The sequence below is a fragment of the Pristiophorus japonicus genome, chromosome 14 (assembly GCF_044704955.1).
Source record: "Pristiophorus japonicus isolate sPriJap1 chromosome 14, sPriJap1.hap1, whole genome shotgun sequence".
NCBI lineage: Eukaryota > Metazoa > Chordata > Chondrichthyes > Pristiophoridae > Pristiophorus > Pristiophorus japonicus.
Window position 1 is genome coordinate 137,657,399 of NC_091990.1, and position 14,719 is coordinate 137,672,117.

General features: G+C 45.1%; 1 protein-coding gene across 1 annotated transcript; it reads right to left on the reverse strand.

The window, feature by feature from the left end:
• Window positions 1-5,373: 5,373 nt before the first annotated feature.
• Window positions 5,374-14,330, reverse strand: LOC139279501 (t-SNARE domain-containing protein 1-like). The gene is made up of 3 exons (XM_070898627.1): window positions 13,938-14,330; window positions 13,612-13,768; window positions 5,374-5,431 (listed from the first exon to the last, which is right to left on the reverse strand). Exons 1-3 carry the CDS (start codon window positions 14,202-14,204, stop codon window positions 5,385-5,387), a joined length of 471 nt encoding a protein of 156 aa, XP_070754728.1. The 5' UTR covers window positions 14,205-14,330; the 3' UTR covers window positions 5,374-5,384.
• Window positions 14,331-14,719: the final 389 nt, after the last annotated feature.

Here is a 14,719-nt window from a genome sequence, read left to right on the forward strand (position 1 = left end):
ATGAAAGTGAAATCATGTTTGACAAATTTGCTGGAGTTCTTTGAGGATGTAATAAGCAAGGTGGATAAGGTGGAACCAGTGGATGAGGTGTATTTGGATTTCCAGAAGGCAATCGATAAGGTGCCACATAAAAGATTACTGCACAAAATAAAAGTTCACGGGGTCGGGGGTAATATATTAACATGGAAAGAAGATTGGCTAACTAACAGAAAACAGAGAGTCGGGATAAATTGGTCATATTCCGGTTGGCAAACAGTAACCAGAGGGGTGCCGCAGGGATCAGTGCTGGGGCCTCAACTATTTACAAACTATATTAATGACTTGGATGAAGGAACTGAATATAAGGTAGCCAAGTTTGCTGATGGTACAAAGATGGGTGGGAAAGCAAATTGTGAGGAGGACCCAAAAAGTCTGCAAAGGGATATAGACAGGCTAAGTGGATGGGCAAAAATTTGGCAAATGTAGTATAATGTGGGAAAATGTGAGGTTATCCACTTCAGCAGAAAAAAATAGTAAAGCAAATTATAATTTAACTGGAGAAAAATTGCAAGGTGCTGCAGTACAGAGTGACCTGGGGATCCTTGTACATGAAACACAAAAGGTTAGTATGCAGGTACAGCAAGTAATCAGGATGGAACGTTGGCCTTTATTGCAAGGGGGATAGAGTATAAAAGCAGTTCAGAGAATTGGTGAGGCCACACCTGCAGTACTGCACACAGTTTTGGTAACTGCATTTAAGAAAGGATATACTTGCATTAGAGGCTGTTCAGAGAAGGTTCACTAGGTTGATTCTAGAGATGAGGTGGTTGACTTATGAAGATAGGTTGAGGAGGCTGGGCCTCTACTAATTGGTGCTCAGAAGAATGAGAGGTGTTTAGAAACATATAAGATAATGAGGGGGCTTGACAAGATGGATGCAGAGAGGATATTTCCACTCATAGGGGAAACTTAAACTCGGGAACATTGTCTCAGAATAAGTGGCTGCACATTTAAAAGTGAGATGAGGAGTAATTTCCTCTATCAGAGGGTTGTAAATCTATGGAATTCTCTGCCCCAGAGAGCTGTCGCGGCTGGGTCATTGAATATATTTAAGGCGGAGATAGACAGATTTTTGAGCGGTAAGAAAATAAAGGATATGGGGCGCGAGCACGGAAGTGGAACTGAGACGATGATCAGATCAGCCATGATCTTATTAAATAGCGGCTCAGGTCCGAGGGGCCAGGTGGCCTACTCCTGTTCCTATTTCTTATGTTCTTAGATCGGCGGTGGCAACTTAACACGGATCTGCAGCAGCAGAGCAGTGGGGCGAGAGCAGGTGTCCGCCGGGATAACTCAAGAGGCCATTGCATCCACCGCGCCGGTTAAAATAACAGAAACAAGGTAGGTGCGGTGGACAATTTCGGCCCCAGGAAATCTTGCTACAATTGTGCAGGGCTTTGATGAGACCAAACCTGGAGTATTGTGCACAGTTTTGGTCTCCTTATCTAAGGAAGGATATACTTGCCTTAGAGGTAGTGCAACAATGGTTCACTAGATTGATTCCTGTGATGAGAGGGTTGTCCTATGAGGAGAGGTTGAGCCTATGCTCTCTGGAGCTTAGAAGCATGAGTGGTGATCTAAACTGAAAAATAAGATTCTGAGGGGGCTGGACAGAATAGATGCTGGGAGGCTGTTTCCCCTGGCAGGAGTCTTTAGAACTAGGTGGCATAGTCCAGAATTAGGGGCTGGCTTTTTGAGACTGAAATGAGGAGGAATTTCTTCACTTAGAGGGTTGTGAATCTTTGGAATTCTCTACCCAAAGAGCTGTGGATGCTCAGTCGTTGAGTGTATTCAAGGCTGAGATAGACAGATTTTTAGACTTTAGAGAAACCAAGGGATCTAGGGATCAGGCAGGAAAGTGAAGTTGAGGTTGGAGATCAGCCATGATGTTATTAAATGGTGGAGCAGATCAAGGGACTATATGGCCTACTCCTGCTCCCAATTCTTATGCTCTTATGTTCTTATGCCCAGGATGCCCTGATTGTTGCGAGGTTCTTCTAGGTTCCATCAGTCCACCCATCTGTCAACCACATGCAAAAGCCACTTTCCAGTACCTGCCCCCACCATGGCACTAACACAAAGCAGTTCTGCAAACAACCAAGTATCCCTTTCACAGTGCCCCATTGCTCATTGTCAATTTATGTTTTACCATTCATCACAAATGAAAAGGCCATTTGCCAGGCAGCAACCAAAAATGGGCAAGACGGGAAAAAGTTGGATAGAAATAATATTTATGTGGCACAAAAATAATACAGAAACTTACCAATGTAATATTGTGCATCATACCCATGTGCATACCCTTGTGCAACTACAAATCTTGACTCTTCCTCTTCTACGTGGTGCAACCCTTGTGGCTTCAGCAGAGGTAGAGCCAGGCTGCTCAGATCCCTGCTCTTACAGCTGAAGATACTTTTGGCTGACCTCCTCTGGGCTTTGGAGCCAGTGAGGGCCTTGCCAGAGACTGCTCAACCTGCACCTGTGCAAGGGTGTCTCGGCCATTGGGACATCAGGCAGCTTGTAGGGTACTGATGTAAATGTAGATTCTTTTCTCTCAATCTGGTTCAGTAAAATTACTGAGTCGAATACCTATTGTGCTTTCAACAAAGCAGTCTTTATTTTACCGGCCGGCAAGACTTATCAGACAGAAGATATACTTTCTCGATAGAGCGTACACACTTCCTACGGATAAGTGAAGTTACATCGTAAAGCGACAACAGTTATACATTTTTGAAAATAGATAACAAGATACAATTAGATTGACATTGTAACTCAGCCACTCATTAGTCAATCTATATGGGATGTTTTTACGAAAGCTCAAACATTGCCTCTGAATGTTATAACTTTACTGGCGTGACTACTAACTGAGACCTTGCAATTCTGCAGATTTATCCATATATTCATTTCATGTTACAATTTATATTGGCAGGATTAGTAACTTAAAACCTTGAGAAAGCCTGTTAATTGTGCTGATGTTGTATAATTTGCAATCTGACATTCTCTTCGTTATTTTTCCATGGCTTATACATTTTCATATATCCAGTTCACTTTACTGTCTTTTAATTCCATATATTCCGTTCATATATCCACATTGACTGAGGGGTGGCGGTGGGGAGGTTGGTTGACAATGGGTGAGAAATGGAAGCACATTGAGCCAAGTCCTCACTTCCATGTCCCCTTTCATCATCGCCCCTCTCATGGCCCACCCGCACTTCCCTGCTAGCACTGTACTGGAAAACACGCTGCAGATCAGTGAGGTGATGAAAGGCCAAGGCTAGGATATCATTCAACCTATTTAAGGTGGCATTCAGAGTATGCAAGCCATTGGTGAAGGCCTGCATGCACTCATGTGATTGCTGTGTTTGATGCTCCATGCAGGTGGCCACTCTTTACATGAATGAAGACATCACTGCAAAGGCCTGCGACATTATGCCACTCATGCTTGAGACGGACACCTCAAACCTCTCTGCAATGGTGCACAGTGCGGCTGGAACGCCTGCCGGTACATTTTGGATTCTTTGCTGCTGCTCTAGAAGGATCCTGCTCATTGACGGTCCCTGAGGTTCAGCATCGGTATCCAGCTGAGCAGAGCTTGGAGCATCCTGTGGCCTCCAACGCGGACTCTCCACTGCTGTCCCTGTCTCCACGATCTGCTCTTGCTCACTTGTAATGTGTGAGTCACCAGGTGTAAACTCAACTCTCTGCCTTACTGGTCCATTGGCGTGTGAGTACTGAACTGGTGAATGGCCTGCATGAGTCCTGTGCACCCTCAGAGGGAATGAGCTCCTGAGGAGTCATTGTCACCCTCCTGGATGCTTGAAGGCCCTGTGGGAGATTAAAAACATGAATGTTTTAAATGATCATTGTGCACATATTTCAGTCGCTGCTGACATCAAGGCAACATGACTGAGTGTTGTATGCCATGCAGCTTCTGATATTTAATTCAGTCATCAGGTACCTGAGAGACCCCCATCTCCCTCTTTCTGGTAGCCAGACATGCCGACAATCCACTGATCTCAAGCACCTCCTTCTCTGCAGCTGTCAGTTGCGAGATGGCTGGAGGGCCATCTCTGGTTCTCTGCCTCTCCCTGGTGTTCTGTGCTCTCTTCTGCAAGGAGGGAAAGAATAAACTAATAAGTGGGAGCCAATGGCATGTATTGGATGGAGAGCATTTGTTGAGGGTGATTATGAGGGAGAGGCATGACATTGCATAAGGATGAGAGAGTCAGTGGTGGATAGATAGACGGGGTTGTGAGAAAGTGCATAGACAGAGAGCGATGGATGTACCTGCAAGTAACGTTGCTGTGAGTATTGATGTGCTGGAGTTGTCTTGGGAAGGCAGAGTAAGGGGTTTGGAGTGATATACACATCAGAATGTAGGCAAATGTGCCACTGTACTCAGCTTTCCTACCCTGCTTAGGTCATTAAACCACTTTTGACATTGAATCTATGACACTCCTGATGCTGACCTCATGGGTGACCTCCAGCCATACTTTCTTTCTTTCACCTGCAGGCTTTATCTTTCCATCAGTGGGGAAGAGTATCTCCCTGCAGCCCCTTACAGCCCCCAGCAGCACATCCAGGGAGGCATCACTAAAACGAGGTGCAGCCTTTGAACGTCTGGACTTCATTCTGCCAATTCCTTCTGTTGTGCGGAGTGAAGAAATCCAAGAACTGGTCGGACACAAACTGTGGCCCATTTCAGTGATTATGACCACTGGGAGGCCCCACTTCGTGCACATACGCCGCAGAATAGTGACGATCATTGATGGGGTCACTGAACTTGTAGCGATTTCTGGCCATTTGGAATGCAGGTCATGTATTTCAAAAGGAAACACTGGTGCTGTGGAGCTGCTTGAACTGGATCGAAGAGATCTAACTGAAGTTGTTGCCATGGTTTTTGTGGCCATGGAATGGGCTTCATTGGTGCTGATCGGATAGTTGTGGCCTTTTTGCTCAGACTGCATGCTTCACAGTGTGAGATAGAACTCCTCGATGCGAGTGTCAATCTCAGGCCACCATACCGAATCGCGACATCTCTGCTTCATGCGGACAATGCCAGGGTACATAAAGAACCAGACTAACTGAAACAGGAGTAATGTAACTAACTGTGTCTTTTTTTAGCAACTCTCAAAAATGGTGGTCCCAAAACCAGAATGTACCAGCATGTTTACAGATGGTGTGAATAGCTCCTGCAGGGCCCTAATGCCTGTCCAGTGTCCTGTAACAAACAAATAGCATATGAACACAATTGCCAGAGTGCAGCGAAACAAAAACTCACCCAATAATCAATTGTGAATGGTCACTTGATGGTGTCATCACGGATCTGATGACCACGGAAGCATACACTAGCATGAAGTGGCTCCTCTTTCGGGATGGGGGAGATGGCAGAAAACTGTAAGAAAATAAAAATATGGGAAATTAAAGGAAGGGTAGCCTCCATTTTTGTTTCAAAGAGTGTGATTAAAATGATTGTATTTTAAAAGATTCCGAAAACATTTTTAACTTTATTACAATTCAAGATTAAAGAGGAAGTAGAGTGATACCTATGAATACAAATTCAGGATAATAAGATGTGCAAATTCACAGAAGGTCTCCTCAATTAAAGGAACTAATGAGAACAGTTGGGATCACAGCGTGCATGTGTTCTTCAAAATTTTCTGCATTTATGAGATATCTTGAAATCACCTGGAGTGATTATCTGAGCTTTGAAAGGCTTCTTATGAATACTTTTAACATTCAAGACTCAAGCGTGCAATTCAAAACAAGAGAATGATCACTAATTCTGTGCATCACTAATTCCACGTCGCGGAACTGGTGCTGCGGGTGGATTCACTCTGGAGCATACATGATACTGAGAATTATGTGAATAGCACATTTAGTGAGTTGGTCTCACCGCAGGTAAAGGGTCCACAACCAGATAGGGGTGGAAGACCAACAGGAAGTACAGTGCAAGGAAGGTAGTGCAGGGGTCCCCTGCGTTCATCCCCCTGCAAAACAGATACACCGACTTGGGTACTGTTGAGGAGCATGACTCATCAGGAGAGAGCAGCAGCAGCCAGGTTCATGGCACCATGGTTGGCTCTGCTGCACAGGAGGGCAGGAAAAAGAGTGGGAGAGCAATAGTGATAGGGGATTCGATTGTAAGGGGAATAGATAGGTGTTTCTGTGGCCGCAACCGAGACTCCAGGATGGTATGTTGCCTCCCTGGTGCCAGGGTCATGGATGTCTTGGAGTGGGTGCAGGTCATTCTGAAAAGGGAGGGTGAACAGCCAGTTGTCGTGGTGCATATAGGTACCAAGGATATAGGTAAAAAACGGGATTAGGTCCTACGAGACAAATTTAGGGAGCTAGGAGTTAAATTAAAAAGTAGGACCTCAAAAGTAGTAATCTCAGGATTGCTACCAGTGCCATGTGCGAGTTAGAGTAGGAATCGCAGGATAGCTCAGATGTATACGTGGATGAATACATGGCTTGATCAGTGGTGCAGAAAGGAGGGATTCAAAATCCTGGGACATTCGAACCGGTTCTGGGGGAGGTAGGACAAGTACAAACCTGACGGTATGCACCTGGGCAGGACCGGAACCAATGTCCAAGGGGGAGTGTTTGCTAGTGCTGTTGGGGAGGAGTTAAACTAATATGGCAGGGGGATGGGAACCAATGCAGGGAGACAGAGAGGAATAAAATGGAGACAGAAGCAAAAGATAGAAAGGAGAATAGTAAAAGTGGAGGGCAGAGAAACCCAAGGCAAAAAACAAAAAGGGCCACTTTACAGCAGAATTCGAAAGGGTCAAAGTGTGTTAAGACAAGCCTGAAGGCTCTGTGCCTCAATGCGAGGAGTATTCGGAATAAGGTGGACGAATTAACTGCGCAGATAGCAGTTAACGGGTATGATGTGATTGGCATCATGCAGACAGGGCTCGAGGGTGACCAAGGCTGGGAACTCAACATTCAGGGGTATTCAGCATTTAGGAAGGATAGAAAGAAAGGAAAAGGAGGCAGGGTGGCATTGCTGGTTAAAGAGGAAATTAATGCAATTGTAAGGAAGGACATTAGCTTGGATGATGTGGAATCGGTATGGGTGGAGCTACGGAATACCAAAGGGCAGAAAACGCGAGTGGGAGTTGTGTACAGGCCACCAAATAGTAGTAGTGAGGTTGGGGACAGTATCAAACAAGAAATAAGGGATGTGTGCAGTAAAGGTACAGCAGTAATCATGGGCGACTTTAATTTACATATTGATTGGGCTAACCTAACTGGTAGCAATGCAATGGAGGAGGATTTCCTGGAGTGTATTAGGGATGGTTTTCTTGACCAATATGTCGAGGAACCAATCAGAGAGCTGGCCATCCTAGACTGAGTGATGTGTAATGAGAAGGGACTAATTAGCAATCTTCTTGTGCGAGGCCCCTTGGGGAAGAGAGACCATAATATGGTAGAATTTCTTATTAAGATGGAGAGTGACAAAGTTAATTCGGAAACTCGGGTCCTGAACTTAAGGAAAGGTAACTTTGATGGTATGAGGCGCGAATTGGCTAGATTAGACTGGCAAATGATACTTAAAGGGTTGACGGTGGATCGGCAATGGCAAACCTTTAAAGATTACATGGACGAACTTCAACAATTGTACATCCCTGTCTGGAGCAAAAATAAAACGGGGAAGGTGGTTCAACTGTGGCTAACAAGGGAAATTAAGGATAGTGTTAAATCCAAGGAAGAGGCATACAAATTTGCCAGAAAAAGTAGCAAGCTAGAGAACTGTGAGAAATTTAGAATACAGCAGAGGAGGACACAGGGTTTAATTAGGAGGGGGAAAATAGAGTACGAGAGGAAGCTTGCCGGAAACATAAAAAATGATTGCAAAAGCTTCTATAGATATGTGAAGAGAAAAAGATTAGTGAAGACAAACATAGGTCCCTTGCAGTCGGATTCAGGTGAATTTATAATTGGGGACAAAGAAATGGCAGATCAATTGAACAAGTACTTTGGTTCTGTCTTCACAAAGGAAGACACAAATAACCTTCCGGATGTACTAGGGGCCCGGAGATCTAGTGAGAAGGAGGAACTGCAGGATATCCTTATTAGGTGGGAAGTTGTATTAGGGAAATTGACGGAATTGAAGGCCGATAAATCCCCAGGGCCTGATAGTCTACATCCCATAGTACTTAAGGAAGTGTTCCTAGATATAGTGGATGCATTGGTGATCATTTTCCAACAGTCTATCAACTCTGGATCAGTTCCTATGGACTGGAGGGTTGCTAATGTAACACTACTTTTTAAAAAAGGAGGGAGAAAACAGGTAATGATAGACCAGTTAACTTGACATCAGTAGTGGGGAAAATTTTGGAATCAATCATTAAGGATGAAATAGCAGCACATTTGGAAAACAGTGATAGGATTGGTCCAAGTCAGCACGGATTTATGAAGGGGAAATCATGCTTGACAAATCTTCTGGAATTTTTTGAGGATGTAACTAGTAGAGTGGACAGGGGAGAACCAGTGGATGTGGTGTATTTGGACTTTCAAAAGGCTTTTGACAAGGTTCCGCACAAGAGATTGGTGTGCAAAATCAAAGCGCATGGTATTGGGGGTAATGTACTGATGTGGATAGAGAACTGGTTGGCAGACAGGAAGCAGAGAGTCGGGATTAACGGGTCCTTTTCAGAATGGCAGGCAGTGACTAGTGGAGTGCCGCAGGGCTCAGTGCAGGGACCCCAGCTCTTTACAATATACATTAATGATTTGGATGATGGAATTGAGTGTAATATCTCCAAGTTTGCAGATGACACTAAACTGGGTGGCGGTGTGAGCTGTGAGGAGGATGCTAAGAGGCTGCAGGGTGATTTGGACAGGTTAGACAAGTGGGCAAATATGTGGCAGTTCCAGTATAATGTGGATAAATGTGAGGTTATCCACTTTGAGGGCAAAAACACAAAGGCAGAATAATATCCGAATGGCGGAAGATTAGGAAAAGGGGAGGTGCAGCGAGACCTGGGTGTCATGATTCATCAGTCATTGAGGTTGGCATGCAGGTACAGCATGCAGTGAAGAAGGCAAATGGTATGTTGGCCTTCATAGCAAGGGAATTTGAGTATAGGAGCAGGGAAGCCTTACTGCAGTTGTACAGAGCCTTGGTGAGGCCTCACCTGGAATATTGTGTTCAGTTTTGGTCTCCTAATCTGAGGAAGGACATTCTTGCTATTGAGGCAGTGCAGCGAAGGTTCACCAGACTGATTCCTGGGATGGCAGGACTGACATATGAGGAGAGACTGGATCGACTGGGCCTGTATTCACTGGAGTTTAGAAGGATGAGAGGGGATCTCATAGAAACATATAAAATGCTGACGGGACTGTACAGGTTAGATGCAGAAAGAATGTTCCCAATGTTGGAGATGTCCAGAACCAGGGGGCATAGTCTGAGGAAAAGGGGTAAGCCATTTAGGATTAAGATGAGGAGGAACTTCTTCACTCGGAGAGTTGTTAACCTATGGAATTCCCTACCGCAGTGAGTTGTTGATGCCAGTTCATTGGATATATTCAAGAGGGAGTTGGATATGGCCCTTGCGGCTAAAGGGATCAAGGGGTATGGAGAGAAAGCAGGAACAGGGTACTGAAGGAATGATCAGCCATGATCTTATTGAATGGTGGTGCAGGCTCGAAGGGCCGGATGGCCTATTCCTGCACTTATTTTCTATGTTTCTATGTTTGCTCAGAATTGCAGCAAAGCTATTTGTGAGTTTATTACTGTATCTGCTGCATTTTTCATACTGTTCTCTACTTTCTTTATTAATTATTCTACTACTGTGCCCAGTTCATATTTTTAAAAATGCTTTTTAAGGTATTCATTATTCCGTCTGTTGTGATTTTGTGCACATCAGTGTGGCATATTCGTCCCCTGGGAATTGGCAGTAGGTCCGTATGAAAATGCATTTTCACGTAATTTCGTATGTATTGGATTAAAAAAACAAGTTCAAGTTATTGAAAACTGAGCAGAACATACTTTATTGGTTTAAATCTGAGTCCAATCAGTGTAATTGGCTGGGGGATGGGCAGGCAGTAGCTGTTGAAAAGCTGCTGCTGGCTGTTAATGGTACATCTTGCTTTTGTTTCTGCACAAAATCACAATGCAAAAGAGGCACGTAGAAATGTGGGCTAAACTCTTTAAAGGGCCCAAAATTCATCATAGTACCGCCCACTACTGCCCAATTACCACCCATTTACCGCCCAGAAATGCAAATTTGATCCAAAAAAAATTACTTACTGCCCACTTACCGCCCACATTCCCTCCGGCGGGAAATTCATCAGATATTTACTGCCGGCAGTAGTCAATACTGCCCGCCAACTGGAGAAGGCCCAAAAACACATATTTGATCACTAATATCCATTTACTGCCCGCCCTAAATACCGTCTTGAAAAGTAAGGTCTTAGCTGATCTTAGCCGATCTTAAGTGGATGGAAGTAGTGTGCCATGGCAGCACCTCCCACAAACCAGCTTTGTTTGCCCACTGTATGGAACCCTCATAGAAACATAGAAAATAGGTGCAGGAGTAGGCCATTCGGCCCTTCAAGCCTGCACCGCCATTCAATAAGATCATGGCTGAGCATTCCTTCAGAATCCCTTTCCTGTTTCCTCTCCATCCCCTTAATTGTAAGGGCCATATCTAACTCCCTCTTGAATATATCCAATGAACTGGCATCAACAACTCTCTGCGGCAGGGAATTCCACAGGTCAACAACTCTCTGAGTGAAGAAGTTTCTCCTCATCTCAGTCCTAAATGGCCTACCCCTCATCCTAAAACTATGTCCCCTGGTTCTGGACTTCCCCAACATCAAGAACATTTTTCCCGCATCTAACCTGTCCAGTCCCGTTAGAATCTTATTATGTTTCCATGAGATCCACTCTCATCCTTCTAAACGCCAGTGAATAAAGGCCTAGTTGATCCAGTCTCTCCTCATATGACAGCCCAGCCATCCCTGGAATCAGTTTAGTGAACCTTCGCTGCACTCCCTCAATAGCAAGAATGTCCTTCCTCAGACTAGGAGACCAAAACTGAACACAATATTCCAGGTGAGGCCTCACTAAGGCCCTGTACAACTGCAGTAAGACCTCCCTGCTTCTATTTTCAAATCCCCGAGCTATGAAGGCCAACATACCATGTGCCTTCTTTACAGCTTGCTGTACCTGCGTACCCACTTTCAGTGACTGATGAACCATGACACCCAGGTCTCATTGCACCTTCCCTTTTTCTAGTCTGCCGCCATTCAGATAATATTCTGCCTTCCGTTTTTTCCCCCAAAATGGACAACCTCACATTTATCCACATTATACTGCATCTGCCATGTATTTGCCAACTCACCTAACCTGTCCAAGTCACCCTGCAGCCTCTTAGTGTCCTTCACACAGCCCACACCGCCACCCAGTTTAGTGTCATCCACAAACTTGGAGATATTACACTCAATTCCTTCATCCAAATCGTTAATGTATATTGTAAAGAGTTGGGGTCCCAGCACTGAGCCCTGCGGCACCCCACTAGTAACTGCCTGCCATTCTGAAAAGGCCCCGTTTATCCCGACTCTCTACTTCCTGTCTGCCAACCAGTTCTCTATCCACGTCAATACATTATGCCCAATACCATGCGCTTTGATTTTGCACACCAATCTCTTGTGCGGAACCTTGTCAAAAGCCTTTTGAAAGTCCAAATACACCACATCCACTGGTTGTCCCTTGTCCACTCTACTAGTTACATCCGCTATTTCTAGGGCCACTTCCTTAAGTACTCTGGGATGCAGACCATCAGCACCCGGGGATTTGTCGGCCTTTAATCCCATCAATTTCCCTTACACAATTTCCCGCCTAATAAGGATATCTTTCAGTTCCTCATTCTCACTAGACCCACTGTCCCCTGGTACATTCGGAAGGTTATTTGTATCTTCCTTTGTGAAGACAGAACCGAAGTATTGGTTCAATTGGTCTGTCATTTCTTTGTTCCCCATTATAAATTCACTTGAATCTGACTGCAAGGGACCTACGTTTGTCTTTACTAATCTTTTTCTCTTCACATATTTATAAAAGCTTTTGCAGTCAGTTTTTATGTTCCCTGCAAGCTTCCTCTCGTACTCTATTTTTCCCTTCTTAATTAAACCCTTAGTCCTCCTCTGTTGAATTCTAAATTTCTCCCAGTCTTCAGGTTTGTTGCTTTTCTAGCCAATTTATATGCCTCTTCCTTGGTTTTAACACTATCCTTAATTTCCCTTGTTAGCCATGGTTGAGCCACTTCCCATTTTTATTTTTACTCCAGACAGGGATGTACAATTGCTGAAGTTCATCCATGTGATCTTTAAATGTTTGCCATTGCTTACGTATCCTCTGCCAGTCTATTCTAGCCAATTCACACCTCATACCGTCGGAGTTACCTGTCCTTAAGTTCAGGACCCTAGTTTCCGAATTAACTTTGTCACTCTCCATCTTAATAAGGAATTCTACCATATTATGGTCACTTTTCCCCAAAGGGCCTCGCACAAGATTGCTAATTCGTCCCTTCTCATTACACATTACCCAGTCTAGGATGGCCAACTCCCTGGTTGGTTCTGCCACATATTCATGACTGCTACCCTTCATTTTCTAAAAGTTAGACACTGTACAAGAGTGGTTAAATTCAATAAAAACATTTATATAAAATTGTAAAACATTCAAAACATTTAAAACTTGGAAAACTTTCAAAACTTTCAAAAATGTCAGCAGTTTAAAACTTAGTAAATTATTTTTAACAATGTACAATGAACACTAATACAATTTTTAATCAAACAACAATATATAAAACACCAACAAGAACAACATCAACATGTACAAAAACAACCAGCACCCAACCCTCTAGCCACTCCCAGCCCACCGCCTCTCTTCCTCTCCTTACCATCACCCACCCCCTCTTCTTCCTGTTTTGCCTATCCCCATGTCGACCCCCACCCCTGCCCCTCCCCGTGTTGGGACCCAGGATGTTGTGCAGCACTGCATCCGGAGCGCTGCTGGCATTGTTGGAGGGAAGACAATGGCAGCGCTATGATTAGACTCACAGGAGCAGCTTGGGATGTGGCAGGCCTAGCTGCTATGGCACGGGGCGGGGGGTTGCGTGCCATATCCCAAGACCATCAATTGCCGCATGGCATCGACGGACTCGGTGTTGCGCTCAACCATGGAAATCAGACTTGACATAAACTCCTCATGTCGGTCTGAAAGTCCCGCGATGTGCCCAGCTATCGCAGCCATGGCCTGGAGGAGCTCTTGATCTACCTCAGCACTCATCCTCGACAGTTCAACCATGTGCTGTTGAGCAGCACCATGACTTGTAGCATTCCCTCCTTGTTACATCAACCTCCATGGATGTGGCATAACAGCTTGAACGCTAGGGGTGCATTGCTGCACACCGCTGGGTCCCGCTTCTTCAGAATCGTTTCCAAAGCCATAAAACTCTGATCTCGATGCAGAGGTATTCGTGCCCACAGGTGCAGCCACAAAGGTTAAAACAATGGACAGCTCCTCCTCCTTCCCCCCCTCCAGTTGAAGTGGCCGCAACTTACCATGCTGTGGCAAGGGGTCAGCACCACCGTGGCTGATTGCATAGTTGTGCCCACCCACCAAGGCTAATGCATGCTGCTCCCAGTCATTTATCTCCAGCACCTTTGGTGGGCCTCCTCCCATGCGTCGCTGCTCGGAGGCGTAGGTTGACAATTTCTTCTGCAGAAATTAAAGTAGCAATCTTTAACCGATTTGTTCATGCGACACACACACACACACACACACAAATAGCCATCAAAACACTGGTCCTTAGTTTTATGTCCCATGAATCCCATTTAGATTTACATTGTAAGTAGTAAGGCAATGCATCAATAAAATCATTACTCACTCTGACTACAGCTACAATGTCATTCCACCTTTTGCGACATTGGTCTCCATCCCTTACAATTGTCCCCACTGCAGACATGGCCTCCCCAATTTCCTTCCAGATCCACTGGTACGAGGCCGGGGGTGGCTTCCCATGACCATCCCTGGTAAGGTGCCGATACCTTGCCTCCACCGCAGAGACAAGTGCGTCCAGCTCCTCGTCCGTAAACCATAGCGTCCTCAGCCTCTGCCCATCTTTGACTTTTCTCAGGGTCTTCTTCTCACTCATGATTTTATTTAAGATCGCTAATAAATCTTACACAATGATTAATTTTTTTCTGACTTTTCCTGCTTTGTCCGTTTCTTCAGTACTTTCTGTTTACGCTCTCTCTCTCGCTCTAATCTTCTCACTGCCTTGTCTGTCTTTCGAAGTCACTGTCCCTCCCCAGCTGTTCCGCGCATGAGCAGCCGACCCCCATTCGCGCCAAAAATGACATCGACGTCAACAAAAAAAAATCGCGCATGTGCTCAACTCGGCTTCCGATCTTTGCCGAGTCTAATGGCCTGCATTGCCTGCTAACACTCGTTGCACCTTGCTCCCGCTGCCGCTCGTGAAAGTCCCGCTGGAGGATCGCAGTGGGCAGTGAAAAACCACGGACTGCCAGAATACCGCCGGGAATTGGGCAGCAGCAGGAGATCATGAATTTCAGGCCCTTTCTTTTTCTGATAATGTCTTGGATGGTGCAGGAATTGCAGTGGAAAAGGGTGCCCATCTCTGGAGCCAAAGGGCACCATTCTCTAAAA

Coding starts and splice junctions, on each gene's coding strand:
- LOC139279501 (XM_070898627.1), bottom strand. CDS start 14,204: ATGAGTGAGAAGAAGACCCTGAGAAAAGTCAAAGATGGGCAGAGGCTG. Junction 13,769..13,937: donor ACATTGTAGCTGTAGTCAGA/GTGAGTAATGAT, acceptor TAATTTCTGCAG/AAGAAATTGTCAACCTACGC. Junction 5,432..13,611: donor TGACCCCTTGCCACAGCATG/GTAAGTTGCGGC, acceptor ATTTTCTTACAG/TTTTCTGCCATCTCCCCCAT.